The sequence below is a fragment of the Centroberyx gerrardi genome, chromosome 8, assembly GCF_048128805.1.
Source record: "Centroberyx gerrardi isolate f3 chromosome 8, fCenGer3.hap1.cur.20231027, whole genome shotgun sequence".
NCBI classification, from domain to species: domain Eukaryota; kingdom Metazoa; phylum Chordata; class Actinopteri; order Beryciformes; family Berycidae; genus Centroberyx; species Centroberyx gerrardi.
In genome coordinates, this window is record NC_136004.1 from 8,818,322 (window position 1) to 8,846,066 (window position 27,745).

At 41.0% G+C, this 27,745-nt stretch overlaps 4 protein-coding genes across 11 annotated transcripts; all 4 read left to right on the plus strand.

Moving 5' to 3' along the window:
* The first annotated feature begins 94 nt into the window (after positions 1–94).
* Positions 95–3,889, plus strand: LOC139929398 (uncharacterized). 3 transcript variants are annotated; one of them, XM_078285313.1, is made up of 6 exons: positions 95–471; positions 557–720; positions 1,016–1,252; positions 1,451–1,660; positions 2,979–3,182; positions 3,518–3,889. In XM_078285313.1, the coding sequence occupies exons 1-5, from the start codon at positions 227–229 to the stop codon at positions 3,173–3,175; spliced, it is 1,053 nt and encodes a 350-aa protein (XP_078141439.1). In that variant the 5' UTR covers positions 95–226; the 3' UTR covers positions 3,176–3,182; positions 3,518–3,889. The 3 variants fall into 3 exon arrangements, with proteins under 3 accessions (XP_078141439.1, XP_071778364.1, XP_071778365.1); XM_071922263.2 differs by having other exon boundaries at positions 2,979–3,889; XM_071922264.2 differs by having other exon boundaries at positions 378–467; positions 2,979–3,889.
* A 149-nt stretch (positions 3,890–4,038) lies between these two features.
* Positions 4,039–8,480, plus strand: LOC139929404 (uncharacterized). Of its 4 annotated transcripts, none has more exons than XM_078285297.1 (4): positions 4,039–4,633; positions 5,046–5,132; positions 6,765–6,822; positions 6,995–8,480. In XM_078285297.1, the coding sequence occupies exon 4, from the start codon at positions 7,013–7,015 to the stop codon at positions 7,688–7,690; it is 678 nt and encodes a 225-aa protein (XP_078141423.1). In that variant the 5' UTR covers positions 4,039–4,633; positions 5,046–5,132; positions 6,765–6,822; positions 6,995–7,012; the 3' UTR covers positions 7,691–8,480. The 4 variants fall into 4 exon arrangements, with proteins under 4 accessions (XP_078141423.1, XP_078141422.1, XP_078141424.1 ...); XM_078285296.1 differs by having other exon boundaries at positions 5,063–5,132; XM_078285298.1 differs by having other exon boundaries at positions 5,063–5,127.
* A 1,223-nt stretch (positions 8,481–9,703) lies between these two features.
* On the plus strand, positions 9,704–22,476 carry susd1 (sushi domain containing 1). 2 transcript variants are annotated; one of them, XM_078285196.1, is made up of 18 exons: positions 9,704–10,124; positions 10,924–11,064; positions 11,356–11,511; positions 12,316–12,465; positions 12,672–12,851; positions 15,013–15,192; positions 15,867–16,046; positions 16,182–16,361; positions 16,706–16,885; positions 17,293–17,472; positions 17,935–18,099; positions 18,782–18,876; positions 19,284–19,470; positions 20,046–20,139; positions 20,506–20,761; positions 20,980–21,019; positions 21,482–21,575; positions 22,204–22,476. In XM_078285196.1, the coding sequence occupies exons 1-18, from the start codon at positions 10,007–10,009 to the stop codon at positions 22,220–22,222; spliced, it is 2,595 nt and encodes an 864-aa protein (XP_078141322.1). In that variant the 5' UTR covers positions 9,704–10,006; the 3' UTR covers positions 22,223–22,476. The 2 variants fall into 2 exon arrangements, with proteins under 2 accessions (XP_078141322.1, XP_071778345.2); XM_071922244.2 differs by lacking the exons at positions 15,013–15,192; positions 15,867–16,046; positions 16,182–16,361; positions 16,706–16,885; positions 17,293–17,472 and having other exon boundaries at positions 9,758–10,124.
* Positions 22,477–23,146: 670 nt separating this feature from the next.
* zbtb26 (zinc finger and BTB domain containing 26) lies at positions 23,147–26,566 on the plus strand. 2 transcript variants are annotated; one of them, XM_071922253.2, is made up of 2 exons: positions 23,147–23,204; positions 24,374–26,566. In XM_071922253.2, the coding sequence occupies exon 2, from the start codon at positions 24,405–24,407 to the stop codon at positions 25,719–25,721; it is 1,317 nt and encodes a 438-aa protein (XP_071778354.1). In that variant the 5' UTR covers positions 23,147–23,204; positions 24,374–24,404; the 3' UTR covers positions 25,722–26,566. The 2 variants fall into 2 exon arrangements, with proteins under 2 accessions (XP_071778354.1, XP_071778355.1); XM_071922254.2 differs by lacking the exon at positions 23,147–23,204 and adding an exon at positions 23,880–24,039.
* Positions 26,567–27,745: the final 1,179 nt, after the last annotated feature.

The following is a 27,745-nucleotide window of genomic DNA, read 5'->3' on the forward strand; positions in this document are numbered from 1 at the left end:
ATGGACTCGATGTTGTTTCCACGTTTCGGAATAGTCGATGGTACTCTGATTGTCCCAGTGCGGACTCCGTAGTTGCACACAACTGTTTTGGAATGGGAATGCACATCGCTCTACTTCCCGACTAAAGTTGTGCATGTGAAATGAAATACAATTAATATTTGTAGAGTTAGTAGGCCCATTTGCCTAGTTATTTTACACTGTTAATAATCACTTCATTAGAGCGACAATGGGAAATGCGCATAGTTGCATTATTGCTTCGCTCTCTGTATGTTCCGTGTATTTGTTTTATGCTCATATTTACCGCTCTCATAGTCTATTACAAACTAATGTTATCTACAGCGAGAGGCTGCCAAGCTTCGGGTATCTCTTCGGCAAGTATTTGATCAAAGCTCTTACTAGGAGACCAGGCGACTTGTACACAACAACTACGAAGGAGAAGTGTGAAGTTGCCTACACCGTCCTCAACTGTAGGTGAGCTATGTCCACTTCCGTGATTACACCTGGATGATGGCGACTCTCCACGATCCCTCACATAGTCAATATCCCCCTTTCCAAGGCTGGAGACCCCGCTGTTGAGGAGGTTCTGCAGTGCTGCCGGTTATGGTTGGGACTACCCGGACAGTGAATACAGAGACATCCCGCTGTGCTTCCCAGAGCTTCTCTGTCTAAGACTGATGCTTATGGTCCTTTCTGCTGGCAGCTTCAGGTTGAGCCCAGCAGGTAAGGCACCCACTCAGCACCCTGTCTCCTTCACCCAACGGATTTGTTAAACAGATTGGCCTGTATTTCTTGAACACACATCTTGAATATATTAGTTTTATTCTAATCCACTGACCTCAGGCTGTCATTGTTATTCATTGGGATGCCTAGTTAAATAAAGGTTATAGATGTTAAATAAAATGAAAGAGTCATCACAAATGTCTGATACCTTATCGCAGTGCAACTAACCCTGGTGATGATGATAATAGTGATTATATTGAAGATGACCACGTGTGATCGTGCATTGATTGTCCAGGTCTGGTCCGTGTGCGTCAGAGTTTGAAAACACTGCAGCCGATTGATGAGCTGAAGAAGGGTCCGTTCACGCTGCAGGCCCGAGTCCTGGAGTACCGGCCCGTCGATGCCGGGGTGGAGGTGGACATCCGGCTCTCTGCCACGTCCCGTTCCAGCTGTCCAGTATGGGAGAGCGTCCTGACACTGCTGTCCCAGAACAAGTTCCACAAAGCGGCGAGACCAGAGGATGAACACAAGAGTGAGAAGTGTTATGAAGTTTGCTGCACAGAATGTATTCAGCCTCTACTACGTTGTTTTAAGGAGAATTCATACTTTTCTTTACTGAGACATTATGGCAGATGAGAGGGAAACAGAGTAGGAAAACCAGCCGAGGCACATATGGAGGGGTCAAAGTCTTTTCTTGCTGCTCATATTCATATTCCTTTCGTGTTGACAGGCCAACCGGATAGGCCTGTGCCAGACGATGTGAAGAGGGTAGAGATCAGAGTTCCCTGGAGCAGCGGCCTGCGGTGTGCCTGGTCCTTCTCTGACTACTCCCCACATCAGCTCCTCTCTCTACCAGCCAGGCTGTTTGGCTGCAGAGCCCAGACCTCCCCCAGTCTCTGGATGCTGTCTGTTTGCCTGGCTGAGATAGAAAAGCACAAAGGTACGTGATCTTATGCCTCACACAATTTGCAGCAGCAACAGCGGTTTGTTTGGAATCAATAGAAGAAGAACTGGGTAGTTAGCATGATCAGCGACAGCCACCTACACAAACTCAAACTTCATCAACAGAGATGATTATGCATTTTTAGAAATTACACAATGGGTTTTGAACGGCATTCATGACCCCAAGGATCATGAAATGTACTCAGATCATGAAAATGTATAATTTTAGCCAAAATTGCAGTGAGTGTTACAAAAGATGTCCATCCAAACAACTTTCCTATAGCAGTATACCAACCATATACATTGTATGTGCAGGAAACACACACACACACACAGTGTATTAAACTGAACTGAGAAAGCGTAGCAATAATATTGAAATTCCCTTCTCTCTTGCATGATATGAGATTGTTTTTTTCACCTTGTGCTGCCAAAGTAAGGAATTCTTTTAAGATGTCAGCATTTGTTTGCTAGCAAGCATCACTTTGAGAAGCCTTGCTGTCACATTCAAAATAATAGATGATATTGAACTGGTAGATATATTGTATAGTGTGAAAGCCTCATTAAATAATAAGTATTGCCCTCAGGTGGCTCCATTAAGTGCCTTTGTAAATTGATTTCCTCTCAGCACTCGGCAGCATTACCAGCAAGGCACAACTTATTATTGGTGGATTGTATATTGGTGGATCGTAATATCGGCTGTTATTGGCCTTTTGCAGACATATTCCAGTAATAGTGAACTGATGAAACCTAGTTTGGCACCATCATTCTTAGTGAATCTCACTTGTTTCCAATGCAAATCAACTTGTTTCAAGAATTATTTTGAATTAAGTAACATAGTTTTGATGCTAGTGGAGTGACCCACCTTATTTCAAGATGTCGTCACTTGAAACTGCATTGGAAATACGTGAAATTATCTCACTTCATTGTCATATTTTTTCACCTGTTTTTAAAAAAATCTGATTTTAAGGCTCAGTAGTACGTGAGTTTCTGGAATATCATGGAATTTAGAGAGGTGTATTCCGGACTGGGGAAAGTCAGGGAATTTGATTGAATTCTCTGGGGAAGTCAGGGAATATCAGGGAATTTTACAAATGGGTCACAACAAACGGAAGCACTCTGACTTAGTTAGGGAAAGTCATAGAAAAGTCATGGAACTGAACATCAGGGCCACAGTGGAAACCCTGCATACCAAAGGACTTCTTAAAATGGACATTTTTTACCGTGTAATTCTTCTTCCTCTCATATCGTATCGGTCTTGGACCCATAAATCCTGTACTGGTCTGGCCCTGCTTCTCATCATTCTGTTGTTTCATCAGGGGTTAAAGCCATCACAGCTCCCATCAGCGTCGCCGCCCAATTTAAGGAGCCTCTGTCTGCACCGGGCAAGGTGGTGATCACGTTCTGGGAGACCACAGCAGAGGAGGATCAGCCTTCTGCCCAGAGCATCAGCTTCCACATGGAGCAACATGGCTCCAGAGTCGCTCACATGGTGGGATTCATCTGTAGGACTTGAATAATGTGTACGTTTGTTATTCGTAGTTCTATCAAAGCACAATAAATGCTGAACAAGATGGTCCCTTGCTATTGCAAATACTTCTTGAGGTAAAAAGAGATGATTTGGTCTCATATTCCAGGTTTCCCTCAAGTGTTGAAACCATTTGAGTTTGTTTTATTAGCAGTCCATACATCTATATGAGCACTTTGTCAGATGCCATGTCAACCAGGTTACTAATGCAGACATCGTCCCTACAGGGATTACAGACTTTTGAATATTTGATCCCTCTGATATTCCTGTTGGCTGCTTTCATGTATGTGAAAGTCTCTCCTCCTGTATTATTCATTGTAACACATTCAGGGCATGGCTCTAAGAGAAAGAAGGGGCTCTTCATGCTTCCCTGCACCAGCACGACAGTTCGTAGAGGAATCAGGCCGATCAGTTCCCACAGGTACAAGGAGCGAGGATAGACTGAAGGATGCGAACAGGGATGTCTGTGGTTTTCTCAGGTGCTTCGGAGTGAAAACCACAGCTAGGGTTATGTTTTATTGTCAAGGTTTACTACAACAGAAAATGACTAAAGCTCAGACTTAAGGTTACTCCAGCAGCCCCCCTGGTTTCCCTTTCTTTCAAATGATAGGCAGCGGTATTGAAAGATTAAGATTGGGATTTTTTGAACAATTCATGAATTAAAGATGGCACTTTTCTCTGAACTATATAGTCACTGTGTACCAGCAGCATTCATACATTTAAAAAGTATTTTTTTGGCATATAAAGCATTAATTTCCAAGGTTATATATCCATTAAAAATCATTATTTGAAGTCAATCATTCTATATCTTTAAATTATAGAAGATTCAGTCTGTAAAATATTTTTTTTGTCATCGTCTTTTTGTCAGTGAATAACTTGATTTACCTACTGCTGTCCTATAACTGGTTGTCAGTCATTTTGTAAGATCAGGTGTCACATTTTTCCAAACAGTACATCTCATTTTGGAATGAAACTTTTCAAATATTGTAGCTGTTTTGAAGCGTCACTGATGCACATCTCCTGATCCTATGATGATTAAAAAAAGACTGATAAATGATGGAGCTCCTCAATGACCAACAGTAGATAACTGGTTGTGTGTAACTGTATTAAATGTGACACTGGGTTTTATTGAGAAAGCACACAACCTCGGCAAAACCATAAATAAAGGTTGAAAAAGAAAATCAGTATTGGCGGTGTGAGTGTAATCAGTGGAGAATCCCATGACTGCCTCCCTGCACACAGTGGGGGGTGGAGGAGTGTGTGTGTGTGTGTGTGTGTAGAGTCTCTGTTTATAGGCCTCCACATCTCAGGAGAAGTCAGCAGAGTTTCACCGACGGCTCTGCTGATCAGAGGGAAGCGTGCTGGGTCGCCCCACCTTTGCCATGTGATTTCCATTACTGCAACTTCGTCCATTCTGAGGAACGATTCATCTGTGGAAGACTTTCGGTAAGGGCATTTTCTTGGATTTGTTTTATTCTCAGATTTTAATTATGACATTATGAAAATTCAGATTCATATTTGTGTTGTTATATCAGTTGTGTTGTTGAGATATGGCAGTGTAGATGAGTGTGATAGATAACTACTATATGATGCTGCTGTGTTAGCAATAATCCAGATGTAACTACATTTCTTGCCAAATGAAGCCAGCTAAATCTTGCTTTGAAAAACATCTTGAATTTGTCTGTCATGCTAAAAGCAATTGCCTCTAAATGAAGTGCTTGATTAGTGCAGATTATGATTTGCTAGAAAGTTATTAATACTAACTTGGGTGTTGTTCAAGATTATTGATTCAATACATCATCATAGTTGAACGGCCCACCAAGTAGTGCCCATTTGCATTCCTGTTACCAATGATTAGATTTTCTCTTGAATTAGAGCTGGATGACAGAATCTTGGGCTGGTTGGAGATGTGGGTGTGAAGAAAGACTGTGTTGAAGTTAGTAAGGTAAACTATAATAACTACTATTTGTTATTTTTTTATGTAGAATGCATAACTCGGTGATAAAACCAATATGCATGTTTTATTTTAAAATGTAAGAGAGCTTGAACCTAAATTCTGTATGACATACAGCTGGCTCCTTCTTGTTAAGTTGCCATACCAACATGACTTCCCTCTGCCACAGTGAAAGCTGCTGTCAAGCCTCTAAACATGTTTGCGAAGACAAAAACCAGCAAGCAAGAGCAAACTAAAGTAGCAGCCTAATGCAATGACTGTGTTTTAAATCATATCTATTTTTCATCTATTGTTCCTCAGTCACCACAAGCTGGAGTGGAGCACGTTGACGGTTGCTTGAACATGTACATCGGTGTTATTATTCATTTATAGAGTCCCGATTCTGTCATGCATACGAGTCAGTCGAGTGTAACAGGGCCAATCTGTGAAGCTGCTGTATGGCATGCATTGCATTTAGGATGGAGAGCTGTGCAATGCAAAGTCTCCTTTGTAAAGAAATCATTTAATATTCAGTCTAAAAATCTTATTTTTCTTAAAGTAATTGAGAGTATCTGTTAGTGGGCTCAACTAATTTGACTTATTTCCTGTAATTCAATTTGTTTTTCTTCAACTAATCATCTTTAAACAAGTGGAGTGATACTGTATGCCTTGTTTCATACTCGTATCTTCCACTTGCAGTTTTTATTCCACATTTCAAGAAGATTAGGATTGTTAAACCAAATTTAAAATGAAATCTCTTGTTAAGATGAAGCTTTTCAAAGAGCCCCAATCAAAGCTTCTGCTACAGTCGGTCTGTACCATCAAAACATCTGATGTTCCGGCTAAATTTAGATGAACATCCTGAGAGATAGATGTTTTTATTGATTCTGATTTTACTACAGCATTCAGCAGCATTTATACACCTCATTTAAAATGTTTTTGTTTCTGTGTGGGTTTGGAGTGGTGGTGGGAGGGAGGGAGGGGGTGGGTGTGCGCGTGTGTGTGTGTGTGTGTGTGTGTGTGTGTGTTAGAGACAGTGAGCGGATTAGGATGGGTGGAAGAGAGAGAGAGAGAGTAGCAGCAATAGCTCCCTCCCTCCCTCCCTCCCTCCCTTCCTCTTTGGTTACAGCACTTTAGAGGATTTCATCTGTCTCTTTTCTCTTCAAAGGGCTGATCCTCCGTGAATTTCAGTTATTTTTTGCTTCTTTTAAAAGTACCCACTTCATTTATTTATTCTGAAAGGCCAGTACTAAATGACAGCATGTTCTCTGTACCGGTCCACAGTCTAAAATTGTCATAAAACGAACTCCACTGCATTCAGTATTACCTGCCCCAATTGCTTTGTTGGTACAATATGTGAAGAAATATTAATACTAAACAATGTCAACAAGTATAGCAAAGCCTCTGATCCAGGCAGTTTAACTGAAGGTTCTGAAAGCTCTTTCTTACACACTATATGTCCAGTTCTTCAGTCAATAGTCGAAGTGATTCTATCCTCAAAAACAACTATTTTAGAAGAAAACGACACATAACTGCAGCAGCAACCTGTGCTTTGCTATCATGCCAGCAATCATTTTGTCAATTTTTCCAAAATGTGGATGTCTTATCTTTGAATGAAAGTCTGTCTCTTTTTGTTATTCACAGGCATTTTCATAAAGCCTTGGTATGGTGTCTGAAGGAATCAATTGCGACATCAGAGCAGGTAGGTGCCAGAAAGTAACCTCCATTACTTTGATAGTATCATGCATATTATAAACTTATATCAAGGATTTGTTTCAGTTTAAAAAGTTGATTTTATGCAGGTTTACCCTCCACTGCATCCCTGTGTGACACAGTAGAAAGAGCAAGTCTTTCATTTCCTATTTTGGTTTCAGCTCAGCAGAGAGAAGTGTATGAAGAAGCAAGGAAAAGGCGAGGCCACCACCACCATCCACCTCTCTTCCCCAACAGAGAGCAGCAGCGTGCAGGTCTATGATGACTGCCAGAGGGTGGCTTATAATAAGATGCATCCTGGGAACGTCCGCACCATGGAGAACGGTTCCCACGCCATGAGAGACGGGCTGCAGCAGGTCGCCGGCCGAGACGGCAGAGGCAAGTCGTCCTCTGCAGCGGACGCCGACGGCCTGAAAGACCAGAGCGCTCTGAGGGACTCCATGTGGATGATGGACTCCAGCAGCCAGGCCTACTCAGGCCCGGAGGACAACTCCACAGACGCACACGAGACCCTGACGGAGACCTCAACTTTGACCTTTGTGGACGCCCACACCATCGATGAGTCCGGAGAGAGCCACAGCCTCCAGGGGCTCGGGGCGGGCTTGGTTTACATCAAGGAGTTTGTGCTGATAGATGACGATGACGATGGAGACATGTCATTAAGGGAGAAAACGGTGACGGACATGTCCGTCATGGACGGGAACGCCGCCGATCTGGTGTGCGGGAGGCTGCTGTCCATCTCCAGCGGCTCGCTGTCGGAGTGTAAGGGGGAATCTCCGGGTCCCGAGGCTCCTCCCCCCGAGGAGGCTGAGCCCCCGACCCAAAAGCAGCGCTGCTGTTTCTGCACCATCCTATGACCCAGCAGGACGCCTGGAAGGAAGGAAGGTCACAGGTTTGATCCCTGTCAAAGTGTCATGGTCAAGACACTGAAGCCTTACTGGCTGCTTCTGTGCTCTGACCGCTCTGTTTGTCTCAGAGGGATTTGCATTGTGTGTGACATTGCAACTGAAGAGCTCTATATTCCTAAAAATATGCTTTCTGTTAGAGACCTTGTTTCAGCAGAGTGCACATCTAGAGGCACGGAGGTGTTTCGTTTTGTTTTTTAATGCAACATTTTCTCGTTTGAGTATTCCATCACTGATGTACGATGCCATTTTGTTTGACATAAACCATGTGAAACCACATTCTCTAAATCAGCTGCCAACAACAATACTTTTTGTTTGTCTTAGATATCAGCCTCTCTTTTGTTTCAGTAAGACTCATAACTCTGAATATGAAATGTGTGTATGCTGACCGGTGTTGTGTTTTCTGAATGTGGTTTTGAATTGTGTTAGTCTTAATGCTGTAATATCATCACTAAACTTATCAACCAGACCCTGTGGTATACAGTTCATCTTGCCCTGTTTAAGTGATTCTTTGGGTTAAGATCGTCATCTTTCAAGATTAACAACCTTCTAAACTGCACAGTTATACAGTCTCTTACAAAGTTTTGATACTTTTTTAATAATTGCATGTCCCTATAACACTCTTTGATCTGAATGATAGGCTTTGTGGTAACTACACATAGGCTCTGGAAAGATCTGGTGCTGATATCAAATAAAGAAAACAAGCTTCAATAGCCACCTCATGTACTCTGTCTTCTCTATGTACTCCATTTGTTCATTGACTATAATATTAGATCCTTATACAGCAATTACAAGGTGCTGTTAAGAAACTACTCAGAAACAGCATTTACAACAGATAACCTCAACCATAACAGTGCTGTACATTAATAAAGAATGCAGTATTATTGCATTAATACAGAATAGTTGTATATTTAAGTACAATTTGGAAATAAATATAACACAACCAGATGTTTGCTTTTCAATATAAGCTTGATTAGTTTTTTGTGTGCCAATGTAATTCTGTATGCTACTCTTTATGTCACTATTGGTGTTTTATAGTGACCTGTACTGTACGTGGGCATTTATGCCCAAACATATTGGACCAACTGAACCCAATTGACTTGTTTGGGTTGCACTGAATTCCACACTTAAAGTTACAGTCTGTTTTGCTACTATATATCATGGAGTAATCTAGCTCAACAGGGTTTCAACCCTTGGGTCTGGACTTGGGTTTGGACAGAAATACAAGGGCTCAAACCTTCAGGCCCGAGTCACGACTGAGGTCTGGCTGCTTTGAGGGACAGACTGGTGTTAATCAGTCCAGTCCAGCAGGCCGCGGGGCTGAGGTGGGGGCTCACTGCTTTGACTGACAGAGAGACCCCAGTCAGGGCGCTGGTGGCCAGAGAGATAGCAGCCCACCAGACTTATCTCCCCCTCCCACACCACCCCAACATACCACCACCACCCCCCCACCCCCCTCCAGGACCCACTAGAAACTCCATGGTAGGATGTGGAGGGGTGCTGGTCCTCTTGAGCGAATAGTTCAGTGCTGTGGCTCTGAGCCAATTTGACTGCCTTGTGTCAGTTTTGTGGAACATTATGAAGGATTACTTGAGACACTTGTAATATGAAGGTTAAGCTTTATTTTGGATGGGTCCTGGAAATGCTAGGTAGAGAGAGGCGGAGGATAAATTGGACTAAAGGTAGGGTGCATTGTAATGTTTATTCATTCATTGTTTGTCTCCAATAGCAGGGGTAATCATTGATATTACCTTGTACAATCCTCACAGTAATCTGTGGGTGTAGTTGATGCACTTTCCTGCATGACAGTCATCTAATTAAACACTTTTGTTTCATTTTCATTTTCTACACACACATTTGTGCCACTTTTCAAGCATAAGGACATATGCTGTGTCAATATGTGCTGCGATTAACACGTGTGTTGAAAATTAGACACAACAAGATGTGTTGAAAATGTCACATCGTTTTCTAAGAGGGCACCCAGGCAGGTTTGCGGGGCCAAATATAGTCCTTATCAGCCAGCGCAGCATGAGTGTGCAGTTCACCAGCGTGAGTACGGAGTGTATCATCAGCACATGTGAAGTATAACCGAATGTGTCAGAGAATGACGGATGAAGCCACAAAACCACCAGCTCCAAGGAGACCATTGAGAAAAGGGAGAGTTTTTCTGGGTAACCTCAGCTCACCCACACACAGCCTCCTCTCCGTCCTGGTTATCAAACCCGCTCAGCGGCGTCACAGCCCACAAGACGGAAACTTGAGAAAAAGATGGGTGAGGAGGGTGGTGTGTCTGATGAAGTGAAGAGAGGGAGAGGGAGACACTCGGAGAGGATGGACAGGAGGAAAGTACCCATGATCGTGTTGTTTCTGCTCTGTGCCATTGCAGGTGAGAATATCACATAATTCTTTGTGACTGTTCAAATGACAATTTTTGATGAGCTTGGTTTGATTAAGATTAGCAGTGTCATCTATAAAAATGTTCTCTGACTTGAACACTAGACTTAAAAAATCATTTCAAAGTATATTTTAAAAACATCAAACAACATATTTTGGAAAAATGAAAATTGAATATATAATTGAGTTCACATCCCTTGGGTGATTATGGAAATTATTTGATACATCACAGATAATTGGATAAAATCAATGTAACCTCATACTTTTGGTACCAAGATCAAGTTCATAAATCACTACTTTGTTTGATTTGAGTGACAGTGTTTCATAGGTGATGTCTTACAGTAGTTACATTAGGTATTTCACTCAACAAAAACAGATTAAAAAAAAATTTCCACCACATACATGTACCAAGCTGTTCCCATGGGCTACTGGCACAATATGGTATGTCTTTCAATTATGTTATGTTCACAGTTTATTTTGTTATGACTACAATAGACACTTGCTGGTAAGACACCAAACTACGACTTTCTAAGGGTTCTGGCAGGTTTACATGCTGCTTTCTGCATGCTGCTCTCCTATATAAAACAGCATCACACCTGCTTTGTATTCCAATGGAAAACCAAAGGGTGCTGATACTGAACCATAACCAAAGTACAGCCAGTATGGGTACAGCATGGTACTGATACTGTACCAAAACTGCAGTAGGTCCAAGCACAAGTACAGAACGGTACTGCTGCAATGGAAAAAGCCTTGAAGATACTGACTGATGGATGCTCTGTCTATCCTCTCAGACATGCAGGCAGCGGGCCAGACTCTGGATGTGTGTGCCACCTGCCACGCTAACGCCACATGTGACGACAAGACTGACGGCTCTGGGAAAGTGTGTAACTGCATGTACGGCTTCGTTGGAAATGGAAGAACCCTCTGCCAAGGTCAGGGTTTGTTTCCTGGACTGATGTTGGACTGTTTTTAAAATTAGAAAACAGTGGGATTTTTGTCATTTAAACTCCAATAATATCAAATATGTCTCTGCACCGAGACACTAATTGGTGATTGAAGTGATTCTGATTCTGATTAATTATTAAGAATGGAGGCTGTGTCATTATGTGAATAGCAGTTTCAATTAACTTGTTGAATTGAATGTATTACTCTAGACATCCCACATTTCAACACATTCTCTTCTATGCCAAAGTGTAAACATAAGTGCTAATTCCTTCTTCCAGACAAAGATGAGTGTCAGATAGGAGCCAATAGGATCTGTGGGCAGCACACCTCCTGCCACAACACCTATGGCAGCTACTACTGCACCTGCCTGGCTGGCTACAGCCCCTCCAACAACATGGACATCTTCATCCCAAACGATGGAACCCACTGCCAGGGTAAGTTTAGTCTGCGGCCTCTGAAACCTTCACTGGAGACACAACAGCAGAGACCTGGGTCCTGTACAAAGGCTGAGGGCAGAACAAAAGGTCAGCTAAAAAGTGTAGGCTATAAAACTGAAATATACAAAAGATTGGTATGTAAAATGTTGCATAAATGAGTTCAGAAAGTAACACATAAGATACAAAAAGTGTGGGTTGAGATAAAAATAATACATTGAAAGAGATACAAAGGATGCAAACATAAAATGAAAACATAAATGAATAAATTATGAACAAAATAATACAAAAGACATTACTACAAGGGATGCAAGGAAAGCATTGCCCGACTCACTGACCCAACGTCAGTATCTTAGTTGTGAATGAGTCTTGGACTGCTGACCATCTGACAAGACTAAAGACTAACATCCTGCTAAATAATCATCCATAATACTACATTTTAAAGACATAATCTTGAAATTGTTTGACCATGTAGATGGAAAAAATACATTTTAAAACTTTTTTTGGCTCATCATAACTCAAAATACAGGACTGCTTTACTTTTCAAGCAGTATCCTTTTACAGCCTCAAACTATACTATGTATGTTAAACTAATATTTTGCTGGCACACAGCCATCTTGTATCAAAAGCTCAATTATAAATTTCAGAGAGAAAAAAAATCTCTTCATTCCAGTAAATCTCTATGTAGAGTGGAGATGCTGGAGGCACCATACTAACATTACATCTATACATTATGTGAAATAAGTGTTACAAAGCGTTATCCTTATTTCACACGCCCGCCCTGCTCTCCTGTTGGTTGTGTAGACATCAATGAGTGCAGGATCCCAGGGCTCTGTGGAGCGGGGGGTCTCTGTAGGAACCTGGAGGGGAGTTTCGACTGCAGTTGCACGGTGGGATACCAGGTTCACGGAACCGAGCCCTTTCACCCTCAGAGAGACAAGGCCTTCTGCAAAGGTAAAACAACCTTTTGATTTTACTTCTGTCTAAACTTTATATAATCAGGTAGTCCCACTGAAATGAAAAATCATTCAGAAGTCCTGTTCTATATTGCTACAATCATATTTGGCTGGTGAACTAGTGAAAGTGTCTTATGAATTTTGTTATGTGGCCAGTAGGAAAAGATTAGAGCGTTGTGTTTTCCTCCTCCCTCTCCCTGTCAGTCACTGAGTGCGGCCAGCCTCCCTCAGTGCGGGACGCGGTGCTGCTGTCGGCCACAGGGACCAGGTACGGCAGTGTGGCCATGTTTGGCTGTGATGAAGGCTTCCTGTGGAGGAGAGGAGACAACGCCTCTGTGTGTGGAGCTGATGGAGCATGGGAAGGACCAAACATGGTCTGTGAAGGTAACGTAAAGTAACCAAAAAATCCTTTCTACCTCTCTCCTCAGCTTGTATTCCCTTTCCTACAATCTGTCATACATTATCTTGCCAGGGTCACAGGAACGTTGCTTTAATGTGGCTTTAACCTTTGTATTCCTTACTATTGACTGCTTGTAACATTGGTGATTTAGGAATTTAAGCTCATTCTATTGTTTGACTGATTACAAGTCACTTTGAATATGAGTGTCAGCTAAATGTCCAAAAGTGTCCAAATCTTTTTTGCTTTCATTCAAAGCGCTTTACAGCACGAGTGCTTACACTTTTAGTATATCGAGGGCTTGGAGCCAAAGGGGCGTAAGTGCGATTTTGGGCGAATATGAATATTATATATCAATTGAAAGGTCTCAGTGAGTTCTTTTCAGTGCCAAAAGGACACAACTGAAATCATGACCCATAAGTGTTAATTAAACAAAAACTGAAAGCCGTAACAGTAAAAGTAGGGTTTTGTTTGCTGCCAAAAGGGCGTAACTGCACTTACGCCCTTTTGACACCAAGCAAAACCCCACTTTTGACACTGAACAAGCATTGTGGGTAGAGGATTCTAACAGCGCTTAGGTCAACTCAAAATGTATGCTGACGTAAGTAATGCTAGCATGGCAGCATGATCACATCATTTTTAGTATCCTATTCATATCCTAATTAATATTCTAGGTCAATATTAGATGAATGTAAATATGTTAATATTCCCATGAAATACTTAGGCCTATAGATTCAAAATGTTATTTTATAATGTTAGGAGTGTGAACTGGTCAAGATGAGCTCTGGTAGTAAGACTGCTGGTAGCTGAAGTTATCCCTCAGTGTTATGAGGAGTTTTACAGGTCTGTGAATGTGTCCCAGGACACATCAATAAGTGATGTGTCCTGGGACACATTCAAAAATGTATTATACTAGCAAAAGAAAAAAAAAGTAGTAGTTTAGAATCAAAAGTAGTTTCTTATGTTTATAGAGGTTTATTAAAAAGGTTTATTAAACGTTTTTAAGTTTTATGTTTTTTTCTAAAGGCCTTGGTGAAAGTTGCTGAGCATTACTTCAAGATAAAGATATTCATTCTGATCTTGTTTTATATTTCAGTGTTGATTGAAGTGTAATTGCTAGATTTGTATTAAAATGAATGTGTTTTATAATTGTTTACTTACATACGCCCATATTCTGCATGGCTGTATTGGGACAGTGTTTGTGCCAAAAAGGCGTATTTCACTCTTTTGCCATTTTAAAAAAAGTTAAAGTTAAATATAATTCAACTTAAACTGTAGCAGTATTGTTTTTATAGTAATGCTCAATCTGATAACACAAAAAGTTAAAATATTATGCTTAGTATGTGGTAACGGCAGCTGATCCAAGTTTGATCAAAATTTGTTTTGGCTCTCCTGTAAAATCTACTATAACGCACTTACGCCCCTTTGGCTCCAAGCCCTCGATATGGTCCCAGGGGGAATAAAAACTTCTCACCCTGGCATTATCAGTGCCACGCTTGTGCCACAGGAGAACCAAGAGAGGTAAAGGTGAAGGAAGGTAAAGGAAAGTTCTCCCTTCCTTGTTCTCTCATCTCTTATGTATGATTTAACCTTTTCTATTGTGAATAATAGTATTAGTATTAGAATTAGTATTAGTATTGGTATTAGTATTAGTAGTATTAGTAGTAGTAGTAGTGTTACTAGTAGTAGTGTTAGTGTTGATGTTATTATTAGTAGTATAATAGTAGTAGTAGAAATAGTAGTAGTACTAGTAGCAATAACAGTAATAGTAGTAGTACTAGTAGCAATAACAGTAATAGTAGTAGTAGCATTGGTAATATAATAATATAATAATAAACGTATGACGCACTTGAAGCACTATATTTACAAAGTGCTTCACAACCAAGAAAAATAAAAACTGAAAGTAGTAGTAGTAGCAGTAGTAGTAGTAGTTCTAGTAATAGTAGTACTAATAATAGTAGTATCTTTGACAATTCATTTTTTGAAATTATACAATGAGCTTTCAACCAGTTTCAGGGGCCTGGGGGTCATGACACCCACTCACATAAATAACCATGAAAACTTCCAGTTCCAGTAAAAAACCAAAACACCACACGTGGAGCTGCATGAATACAGTTTCATGCTGCATGTCCCTGCTTTGGCCCGTAGAGGTTGACTGTGGCTCCCCCCCTGCCCTCCCTCACTCACATACGCTATGGAGTAAGACCTCGAGGATGGGCTCTGAGGTGCTTTATCAGTGTAACTCTGGATATCACAATGTTGGCCAGGGCAACGTCTCCATCTGTGCTCCCAGTGGACAGTGGGAGGAGGCGGCTGTGCTCTGCCAAGGTACAGTCATGGTTTCATCAAACTATCTGTATCTCACCTCAAAATGTCAACTGAAAATGCAACTGACCTGTTTGGTTTTAAAAGTTTGTTCAATTCGAATAAGATGGCAATGAATAGATCTGTGATTATATGTGATTCCGTTGTTGTGGTGCGTGTTATTCCTTGTAGAGATCTTGTGTGGGAGTCCTCCTCTAATCAGATCCACTGAGCAGGTGTGGAACGGTAGCTCCACCTCTGGCAGTACTGCGGTCTATTCCTGTAAAGAGGGTTTTTATAACAAAGGAGGAAATAATTTAGCGCTCTGTAATGAAAACGGTCATTGGACACACCCAGCCCTCTCATGCCAAGGTAATTCCAACAATGAGTGAAACCCTTGAAATGGTTTTGTCTCTAAATACTGAAAGGGTATAGTGTGTCATTCTAACATGTTAAATTCTGTAGCTGGTTTGAAGCTGATTTTCCCAGTATTCTCAGTATTTGAAAAACATAGATGATGTAGGAAACAGTCTTGAAATAACCAACAATTCAATGTTGTAATTTGATGTCAGAAACCCTTATGTCCTTATCTCATTTTGAAATCATGCTTTTAATTTATGTATCTGAAATGCATTAGAATATTTTGATATTAATTGAAATCCTATATAATTCCACTTGTATGTTATTTCCTACCCCAGAGATATTATGCGGGGATCCCCCTGTACTGCCCCACACTGGGCAAGTATGGAACGGCAGCTCCACCCCTGGAACCACAGTGTTCTACTACTGTAAAATAGGATTTTATGACAAGGAAGCAAATAATATCTCGTTGTGTACAATTAATGGCTACTGGACGAAGCCAAACATCTCATGCAAAGGTAACAACAACTCCGATATGTTGTGCTGTTTTCTACTGTTGTCTCTGGTTTATTTGAACTGCAGGAAGAATAGCTGCTGCTGGGAGATCCAAATAAGTCTTTCAATTTGACAGTATGATTTCCATCTCCCTGTAGAAGTTGACTGCGGTGTTCCCCCGGCCTTCCCTCATTCAGTCATGCTGTGGGAGAAAAGCTCCACCATGGGCTCTCAGGTTGTTTATCAGTGTAACTCTGGATATCACAATGTTGGAGAGGGAAATGTGTCAGTCTGTACTGCCAGTGGAGAGTGGGATGTGGCCTCTGTCCTCTGTCAAGGTGATAATGACCTTCATCCAGCCATCATAATATAGGGTTAGGAAGGACACTTTCAAAACCTAATCCACCACAGATTACTGGGGTGTCACTGTCATCCTCCACATCCATTATTGTTTAAAAAAGTGGGAAATCTTACAATCTAAGTGCCTAATTTCCCTTCACATTGGTTTCACAGTAATCTATTAAATAATCACTGAATTCTTTAAAAGTGTCTGTAATGTGATTGCTGTGTTTTGGTCAGTAGCTAACAGAAGTAATCCATTACTCCTCAACACTGTAGTCTTTATAGCCAAAGTATCCTACTACCAATGATCTAAAATGACTTGTCGCCGTTTTTGTTGTAGAAATTAAATGTGGGGAGCCTGTTTTCAAACCACATACTAAAGTGCTATGGGACGGCTCATCACACATCGGTAGTGTGGTGTTTTACCAGTGTGATGAAGGACATCACACCCGGAGCCTGAGAAACTACTCAGTGTGTGGAGAGAACGGACTGTGGGAGGATGTTTACCTATGGTGTGAAGGTACAGCTTTTCATGACCACTAAATGGACAAACTGTAGTTAAACTTTATTTTTTTGTATTTTCAGTAGAGCCCCCACACTGTACTCTGTTCCCAATATATACACATGTATTAACACATAAAACATTAATGAGTGTATACTAGTTTGAGCTCTTCACTAGTGTAATCATGATATTCTTTTCTTCGCATATCCCTCTGAGACACACATACATGTACACATGTCACCAGAGGGGTCAGAGGTCAGGGGTGGCTAGAAGTGGCACCCTTGGGAGCAAAGTATAGTGAGCAGGAGCTATTTCTTCATATTTTAGATCCTGTTCACCACCTGTCATAGGGTTAGGAAGGACACTGGGATGTGCACATGTCTGTCAATGATACATAACCTGAGCTAATTGATTTCTATGTGCAGAAATAAGCTGTGGCCCTCCACTAACCCTCCCCCATACTAACCTCCTGTGGGAGCGCACCAGTAGACCAGGCAGTGTGGTGCTGTATGTGTGTATGGATGGATTTTACCAGGAGAGAGGGAATGGTAACTCAACATGTTCAATATCAGGAGAGTGGGGGAAAGTATCTATAAAATGCAAAGGTAGAGTAACAATCTCTATACATGGACCTGAAATTATTCAACTGTGGGACCCGCATATGATGTTATTGATGTACATTAAAATGTGTTTTTGTTGATACTTTGATCTCACAGGTGACTGATGGATGCTCAGTATTGCCTCTGTATTGTTGCAGTGGCACTGAATGAATGTTGAAGAGATACTGAATGCTGCTGTTTATTTTGATGGACATGTTGTGATTTTAATTTAATCAGCAATGGTTTTTACCACATAACAACTGTTACATTGGAGGGGATTGGGAACCAAACCATAATAGACATGGATATATGTAATATATATAGTCACCCTTACAAAGCCTCACAATTTAATGTTTATAGAGTTTTATTATTCCCTGATGCGTTTTTGCTTGTTGTTATTTCTAAGGATACCACTTGGATGTTCATTTCAATCAATCAATCAATCAATCAATTCCACTGTTTTCCCAGCTAAATGTGGCCCAGCTCCACTCCTGGCCAACTCGGAGGTGGTGTGGAATGACAGAAGTGTTGTGATCCATCGCTGTGCGGACGGATTTCACAGCTGGAGGGGGAGCAACGCCTCTGTGTGTGGCAACACTGGGATGTGGCACAGAGCCACACTGACATGCATAGGTGAGCAAGAACATGGCATGTTGGAGAAAAAAACATTAATAAGACCATAATGTGTTTTTTTCTATGTAGTCTAGGTATTGTTAAGGGAATGGGTAAGTAGTTGGAGCAGAATAATGCACAATAATCAAACATGAAAACAAGAGATGTAGTTCCCGCTGATCAATAATCAGTGGCTTCTATTTTGAAAAAAAAAAAAAATCCAAACAGAAACAAAACACGAGGGACTTGCACTAGCGTCGTGCCCATTCGAACATTTCTCAGATGTAAAATAAACTGGGTTCCTTGTTGCTTTTCTTTTGTTATATTTAATCACAAAGATTGTAAAATTGTGTCACACATCACACCTCAGTCATCCAGCTCCTGCTTCTTCAATTTCGTTCCTTCCACCAATGAGATGACGCCATTAGAGATAGCTGTATTTGAAAATGTAACTATCGTCCAGCTGGCAGTAACTGTGTTGGTATTGTATTGATTTGCATTGTGGACATAGTTTCCCCAAGGGGATCAATAAAGTGCTATCTTATCTTATATTTGCTTGAATTTGTGCTCCTGCCTGTGTTTCTCCCAGGCAGCCGTCTATCTCAGTGCCCATCAGCCGCTTACAATAGATTTTCTAAAGACAAATGAAAGGTGTAGCATCAGGTTTAACATCACTCTCTTTTTATTCCCATATCTCTTACAGAAATCAAGCCAGCTATTAATGACTTGATTGTTTTTAATGAAAAATGTCTGCAATGGAAAGCAGAGAAGTATGAAGAGGATACAGAAGTTTACAAGGTAAGACAGAACTTCATCTGGTTTAACCCACTGTAGTTGTTACTTCTCATCTTTGTGCAATGTTCATCTACTAGAGCCCATTATGTATTATTTGTTTAACAGCAACCACACAGGAAATAACTGCTTTCAATACTTTATAAAGCTTATATTCAATACTTTGTTAAGATTATATTTCGATATTCTTAAGCCACAAAACAAGAGCAATGAAGAGAAAGTGAATATTTTTTTCAACCATCACATATCCACAGAAGGTTTTGCTGAACATATTTCTTTCAACACTTGTACTTAACCTTAATACAGATACACACATTCACACTGGGAGCTGCCCAGAATAAACACAGTCTCCTACTGTAGGCAACAACTGTGGGGCAAAGTTCCTCATTCCTCACTGTGTGTAACCTCCCTAGGTGATGTACATTGGATCCAGAGAGTACCAGAGGGCATTTCATGATAAAAGGAGGCGGTTTCTCAGCTCCAGAGCCGACCGCCTGCAGCTCTGTCTCAACCTGCTGCCTGTCACCAACTACAGCATCTCCATCACTGCAGTGTCTGCCAGGTTCACAGCTACTGTCACCACCAACACCAGTTTACAAGGTATCACTGCACAGCCAGCCCCGCTTACACTCTGATGATCAAGGTTGGAGAGTAACGGGATTACATGTAATAGGATTATAGTAATCTGATTGCAAAAAGACAGTAACTGCGATCCAGTGCAAACAAAAACCACAGTAATTGGATTATCAGATATTCACAGAAAGGGAGTAGGTGATTACTTTTTACATCTTTTTAGATTTGGGATTGTAAAAAAAACAAAATTTTAAACAACTTGAAATGATGGTTGATATTGGTATGGTATTGGTACTATTCATGTTACAGTCTGTAAACTGGAATAAATTGAAATTTGAATTGAATTTTCTTGGTAAAGTAATCCAAAAATAAGTAATAAAAGTGGATTATGTTGCAAATTACAATTGCCAGTAGGTAATTTGTTATTACATTATTATTACGTTATTACATTTTGAAAGTAATGTTGCCTATGTTGCTCATATGTAGAGACATATATGTGATAATGAGTAGAAACTGATAGATTTCAATCTAAGGCATCATCTCAGGTATCATTTTTTAAAAATTAAAAAACCAACATATATTGACATTGTTCTTTTTTACAGTACCTGAAGCACCAGTTGTCCACTACAGAGAATTTGAGACTCCATTGCCTACACTGAGGCTACGCAGATCAGTCAGCACTCTGGACCCAATAAGGTAACAACCAAGATGGAGAGGGGCAAGACTTCTGACTTGACTGGAAAACATTAGGAGGGGATATGAACTGGTGTACTCAGTCTACATGATATTATATTAAATATTCCTGATTGGAGGCGGGTCTACAGGTTGATGTGGGCTGTGATCAGTTCAACTCAGACCAAGACAGGATGGTTATAAACATGCATAGAGCACACAGAGAAAATCAATAATTCATGAGATAACGTATGGCCTCTACAGTCACAGACATTCAACTTTGAACTACAAACAGAACTACAAATGTTCCCAAGGCTTATAATGTTAAAATGCTACACCTTTAAAATAAAAGCCTTCAAATACTGAAACATTTTTTCCTTGTTTTGGCAGTTTGTACCAAGTGTTTGTGCTGCCGGTCGAGGGGATCATGATATTTGACTGTACCTCTCCTGGGAGCGCAGACTTCTCCAGCAGAAGGACGTCCCAAGGGGAGTACATCACCGCCCAGATCCATGTCACACATGTGGGGACGGAGATGAACTTCACTGTCGGGGATGGACTCTACTATGGAGGCTTCTTGAACGCAGCACTGGAGAATGGCAGGAACTACTACATCTTCCTGCGAGCTGTCAGTCGGTGGAGAGGGGTGGGTGCAGCTGTTGTACAGTGCAGTACGAAAAATGTCTCACTCTGAGAGATTCAGTCACTGTGTCATCAAATCTGAGAGAAACTGTATCGCTCAAGACTTCACAGTTTATTGATTTGCACAAAGTAAAAACCTGCATGGCTTATAAAAACATCTAAAAAAAAGTTACACCATGATTAGTGAAATGACCTGAATGTTTTCTCTTAACTCTTTCCTAGGCTTTTAAAAGTTCCTGTGTTCTGTGGGCAAACGTAAGAGGTAAACAATGTTGATATGGTTACTCTCAAAATATAATCCAATACAAATTACCGATTATCTGTTTACAATTGTAATCACTCATTTAACTCACCATAATACTCAAATGTAGTAATGTAATCTTCGGGTTGCTTTGCCTCTAAAATCTATAGAATCTGCAGTTAAACAATTTATTCCTGTGTTCAGACTGAATTTGAGTAACGTTATCACCTGCAACCAGTATTAACTATTATTTTTAAGATGTTAAAAATGATGTGATGGTGTGGTCAGTTGCTGTTTGTTTTGGAAATGCCTTTTTATTCAGTTACAACCTTATGAAAGTGTGACACAAAATGGCATAAAGTATTTCAATTTGTTACAAATCTCAACGTGTAACAAACACACCAAGTGTTTTGTCACACACACACACACACACACACACACACACACAGTGTTTGGAAGCTGATGCTGGTCTCCCTGCTGCAGGTACCTCCTATGTCATGAGGGTGTCGTCACTGTCAGCTGGTGCCTCAATAGCACTGGTTGCCTTGGTCCTTTTGGGCAGATACTGTTGCACCTGGTAAGGAGCAAATACACACTCTGTTTATCTACCTTTTTATGTGTCACATAAAGTTCACCCACCTTTTCATGCTACTTTAATATCTTCACGATCTAAAGGCATAGTTTATGTTATAGTAAAAAGATTTAGTATTTAGAAGAAAATTAAATATTTTTATGATCACAAAATAAAACAGAACTTTGGTTTTGTTGACAGTGGAAGATGTTTGCCTTGTGGTGAACACTGACTAACGTTCATACAGTTGTTTACACACTTTTTATTTATAACATCACCATCATTACAAAAGTGGAAAATGTAATCTATTACACCTGATGGCTTATTGGATTTCTCTGAAATAGATTTGAAGTGTGTAATCTAAATGATTACACTACTATTTTTTGCACAACTTTAAATAATTGATAATAGTTATAGGTAATAATAACAGTTAGTGACAGTTAGTAACAACATAAAGTGAAACTAATCACATTTCATTACTGAACTTGAGTATTCCAGTGGATTAGGTTACTGGTTACAATTTTAGCAGGTCACCAATAAGTCCTCTCTTCCTAACCACAGATACATACATGTTTTTCACAAGTATGCAATGTGCAATGTTATGTCCTGATTACCTTGTTTCTTCTTTCTCCAGGGTTTTCAAGAAGACATGACACGCCTTCCATCGCTTTGTACTGATGCTCTGTAATTTCATCTGTCAGTATGAGTCTGAATTCAATGTCCCACATGTCATTTTGTACATTTTGTAAAAAAAAAAAAAAAAAAACCTTTATGTTTTTGCTTTTTTTCTATTATCACTGACTGTTTATTGAATGCTTATTGGATGTGAATGCTTATTAGTTTTTGTACAATTGTAAATAATTAATTGAATAAATAGGCTACATACAATTTGTGGCATTTTTGATCACCTGTGTGTAATATTTTAATTTTAATTTATTTTTATTAAAAAAAAAAAATTTTTATTTTTATTATAATGTTCTGTGCATATTGTGCCTATGCTGTACTATTATAAGTTGTAAAGTTGCAATATATTTATTAATTCCCACTGCCCATTGCCTGGCAATTAATGCTACAAGAAACTTTTGTGTGTTCACTGCACCATGGTTGGGTTCTGTGAAAGGGCCCCACGACTAGGGATTTTAGAGTGAAGTAGACTGAAGTATTTCATGAAGTAGCATTGCCAAAAAAAAAAAAAAACACCGTGAAAAGAAATTCTTTGCTGCTCTTGAAGTTTAAACAATTTGTCAAATTAAATATGTATATTCTCATTATGACCAACGCCAACAAATGAACTTATTTCATAATCATTTTTGGATTTTTCGGGTAAACTGAGAACAAGCGTGACCAGCAAATAAAGTAAAAAAAAAAAAAAATCCCCCGAGGCAAAAGATATTTCACAAATGACTGAGATTAAGATTGATTGTGTTTATCTTTTTGGAATTATTTACGTTGACGTTTTTGATTATTAAAGTATACTTTATTCTTTGGGGTTTGTGTTAAAAACAATACGTTTGCACTGGGCCTTTAAATGGCCTTTCGCTTCCGGAGCAGCTCCGTCCATTTCTCCAGACAGACGGAGGCAAATCTCGACAAGAGAAACCAGCCTAAACAGGTTTGTTTACAAGAGGACAGCAGGTAAACCGAGTTTTTTAATTGCCAAACCGATAGAAAATATTGCATTATAGGTTGGTGTTATGAATTAGCCCGAGTTGTGAACATAACAATGGAGCAGTGACGTTAGGCCAAACCGGAGACGGGTTATGTTCTGATTGTTGACAAAAAGCCTGGGAGAGTCACGTTTTTCTAAAATCACTGTATTTTTGATCTTGTAGTAAACAAATAAGTTGAAACTCGTCTATCTGGCTTGTGCAAAAAATAAGTAGCTCATATAATTGTGCTGGTGGTGCTAATGTTGATGTTGTACCTATACGTTCCGTTCACTTGAATGGAGAGAACTACACGCCAATCTTCATTTAAAAATCTGGCAATTTAATATTGCCTTGCTTATCTGCAAACGGTACATACCTCGTAGAACATAATTTAAGACGTTTTGCGATTTATGAGGAGCATCTATTTAATTCGGCATACATGTAACCCACCAAGCGGCATTTATCAAGTAAAATTTCAACTTTTAGATTTGGTATAGCAACGCTGCTCGCTACCACCCACTACTGTGTATTATGGGTGGTGGAAGAATTTACGAATGACAGGCGAATCAGTTATAAAAGTTGATACTGTAATGAAATAATTGCTGCTTGCTTTATTGGATGTATGCATGAATTCAGAAGCGGCTCAGAAAACGTATTTAATTATATTTTATGAGGTAGGCCTATGTACTACTGCTGATAAGCAACGTCACATTAAATTGACAGGTTTCTGAATGGAGTTTGGCGTAATGCCTTCTCCATGCAAGAGAACAGGACGCATGGGGGTGATGATGATGCCGACGATGATGATGGTGGCGACGGAGGTGATGATTATGATTTGAGGGAGGTGGTAATGACAGAACTGAGTCTTTCTGAAGCTGTATATCTCATATTGTAAGAGATCATTAGTTTCCATGTCTATGAGACAGATCTTAACATCAGACTTAAAAACTGAAACATTGCCTTCTCATGAGCCACAGTCATGTTTTATAGGCAAAATCTTTATAAGCAGGTAAGCAGCGAGTTAGCTCAGCACCAATTTGCCTGCTGTAGTCTACTTTTGAAAAACAGTAACTTTTAAAAGCATCCAATTCATACAGCTTACAGTGTTTGTTAGTTCAGGAGAGATGATACAGTCTCTGTATTTGTACTGAACAGGTGCACCGCTGCTACTGGCCCTAAGTCCACCATGGCCCAGAACCAGGTGATCCTGCAGTTCCGCTTCGCCACGTTCGGGGACTCCATGCTGCAGAAGATGAACCTCCTGCGTCACCAGCGGCGCTTCTGCGACGTCACCGTGCGCATCAACCAGCTGGAGGTCCCCGGCCACAAGGTGGTGTTTGCCGCCGGCTCCTCTTTCTTGAGGGACCAGTTTATCCTTCAGCAGGACTCCGGGGAGGTCCAGATCTCCATGATCCAGGAGGCGGAGGTGGGCCGGCAGCTGCTGCTGTCCTGCTACACGGGCCAGCTGGAGTTCCCCGAGCTGGAGCTGGTCCACTACCTGACCGTGGCCAGCTTCCTGCAGATGGGCCACATCGTGGAGCAGTGCACTCAGGCCCTCAGCAAGTTCATCAAGCCTCAGCCTCCACGCCCGCTGGAGGTGGAGGCGGACATGAGGAGGGAGAGGAGGGAGGAGGGCTTATCGTCTCAGGCCCAGAGACAGCAGGAGCGCTCTGTCCATCAGGAGGAGGGGCTGGTGGAGCAGGTGGAGGACGATAATGATGACGAAGAGGAGGAGGAGGACGATGACGACGACGATGATGATGACGATGTGATTATACAGCCCAAGAGCCCTCTGCAGACCCTGGGCAGACGAGCTCGGCAGGGTGCGGTGGAGAGTGACATCACCATAGTGAAGGTGGAGTCCGTGTCTGATGGAGCAGAAAACTCCATCGCTGGTCACTTCCCCTCTAGCCCCCCCGCTGCGCTGCACTCCCCCGAGCCCCAGCATTCCCTCATCAATTCCACCGTGGACAGCCGTGGCGGCGAGCTGGCGGCGCCGGCTCTGCCGGGTTACCCTCTCAGCCCGCCGCCCCCGTCCCCCCCGGCCGCGAAGCACGTCACCCAGGGCAGCGGGCACCAGAGGAACTACGACAAGCCTCTGCAGTGGTACCACCAGTGTCCCAAGTGCGCCCGGGTCTTCCGCCAGCTGGAGAACTACGCCAACCACCTGAAGATGCACAAGCTGTTCATGTGCCTCCTGTGCGGCAAGACCTTCACGCAGAAGGGCAACCTGCACCGGCACATGCGCGTCCACGCCGGCATCAAGCCCTTCCAGTGTAAAATCTGCGGTAAGACCTTCACCCAGAAGTGCTCGTTGCTGGACCACCTAAACCTACACAGCGGGGACAAGCCGCACCGCTGTAACTACTGTGACATGGTGTTCGCTCACAAGCCCGTCCTCCGCAAGCACCTCAAACAGATCCACGGGAAGAACAGCTTCGACAACGCCAACGAGCGCAGCCTGCACGACGGAGGGCTCGACTTTGACTTCGGACGAATATGAGACCTGTGGACCTTTTTTTTTAGATCAGTTATATGTATCAGTCACTGCAGTAGGCCAAAATATTATGACGTACTTTTCAACCAGGGGTTGTTGTAAACTTAATTGAATTCATACTCCAAAAAATTGAGGTGGTTTATACGAAGCTATTTTAGCGTAGACCCCATCAATGGCACATCTGTATGTGAGGAGAAGACAACAATTGCAGCGGCAGCAAAGGAGACAAGCAGGTGACTGTAGTGAACATGACTGTTTTCCAGAAAAGTGTAAGAATGTCAGCCTTATCCTGATTGGTTCAACTGGAGGACAAAAAGGGAACATGAAAGAAGGAGTTTTCCCGGTTGAGGTTTCACCGTAGCTTCATTATTGTGGACCATTTTTGGTTGAATCGTTTTGTATAGACTAATAATTTTAGCTGCAATATTAGATGCCTTCATATCATACTTGAAAGTTCAGCACTGAAACACAAAAGAATAATCACTGTATATTCTTAGTTTTATTGATGAGTTAACATAATCTGTTCTTGTATACTTTGTCCAATGAAAAAATGAAAAACCATCCATTTGTATATTGTGGATACAGTCTACTGTAGGCCTTTCTAGGATTACCTTTGTGAATATGAATGATGTGGATTTTTCAAAGAAAAGAAACTTGAAAGAGGGTGCGTGGACTCAGATTTTAATGAAGGCAAGCTACACCAAGTTCTCCTTAGTGAAAATGGAATGCCAAAGTATCTATATGAGCTGAAATAGATCTTTTTTATAGACTCAATATTATATGGCCGAGGTACTATTGGACCAAAGTGACATTGTGTCTGTCCTGTGTTCAAACAATGCGTGTTATGAATAAAAGGTTGACTCTAAACTAATGTTGGTTTCATGGTGTTCTTATCTTTACACGTCTCTTCACCATTCATGCACTTTACCATTTAGTATGTTGTAAATACAGTATGTACAAAATATTAAGAGCACCTTTCTTATATTGAGTTGTACATCCTCTTACACAGTCCACGTCTCAAGGCTTAAAAATTCCTCTCTTAAACCGTCTCCTCTTCCTCTCTGCATCTCCCCTTCATGACTGGCATAGATTTGATGGTAGGATTTTCATTAGGTCCTTGTTGGACTGCGTGTGTCTGCAATGCCTGTGGCAGTTCAGTGCAGTTTAAATGGAAGATTGTCTTTTCACATTTCTCTACAATTCAAATTGCTTGTGAAAGTGTTTGGCTAGCTAGTGGAAGATTCATTGCAACTTCCCTGGTTTCCTGAAAGTAAGTTGTGCCATTTTTTAGATTGTGTAAGTTTGTCGGACTTCTTCGTTGTAAGTGGCTTAATCTTCATTATCATGAAACCCCTTCAAGACCCATTGTACAGTTTCCAAAGTGTATGTTTATCAATGTAATAATGAGGCTGTTTTTTTTTTTTAAAGCTGACATTTTGGAGATACAAAGCTGGCAGCAGCACTACACAGTCTGATTTTAGTAGCAGAATGAAAAGTGATAAATATAACCTTTCCACATGCTACTGTGTTTACGGAGCAGCTGACTGGAGCCAACTGCTACTCATAAAGGCCAGGGGAAAATACTGGTAAAAGAAGGTGGAGTCTGTCCAAGATGAGCAGCAGGTAGCAATAAAGATAATTAAGTTTATTTTAGAGGAGCATGACCTGTTATCTACATTACTGCTCAGGTATGCTGTAGTAAAAGAGAAATACTGCACTTAAGGAAAGATACTCTTATACAGAATTTTACAATCTCTATAACCAGTTAAGAATTTGCACTCACATGAATATCTGAACGTTGGATGTAAATGTGTGGTGAGTTGTTAAACAAAGGCTCCACTCTCTTTGTTCCAGAACATTTTCTCTGTACCTTTAGACTGGTGAATAGATCATGAAAGAAGACATCAAGCCTGGGTCTACACAGCCATGCAATGTGAGCATGTTGGAATTGTTTTCTGAAAGTGACAAATTCACCCCTCAATTGTGCACTCCTCACATAGTGCCATCATAAACCTTAGTCTGTCTTATTT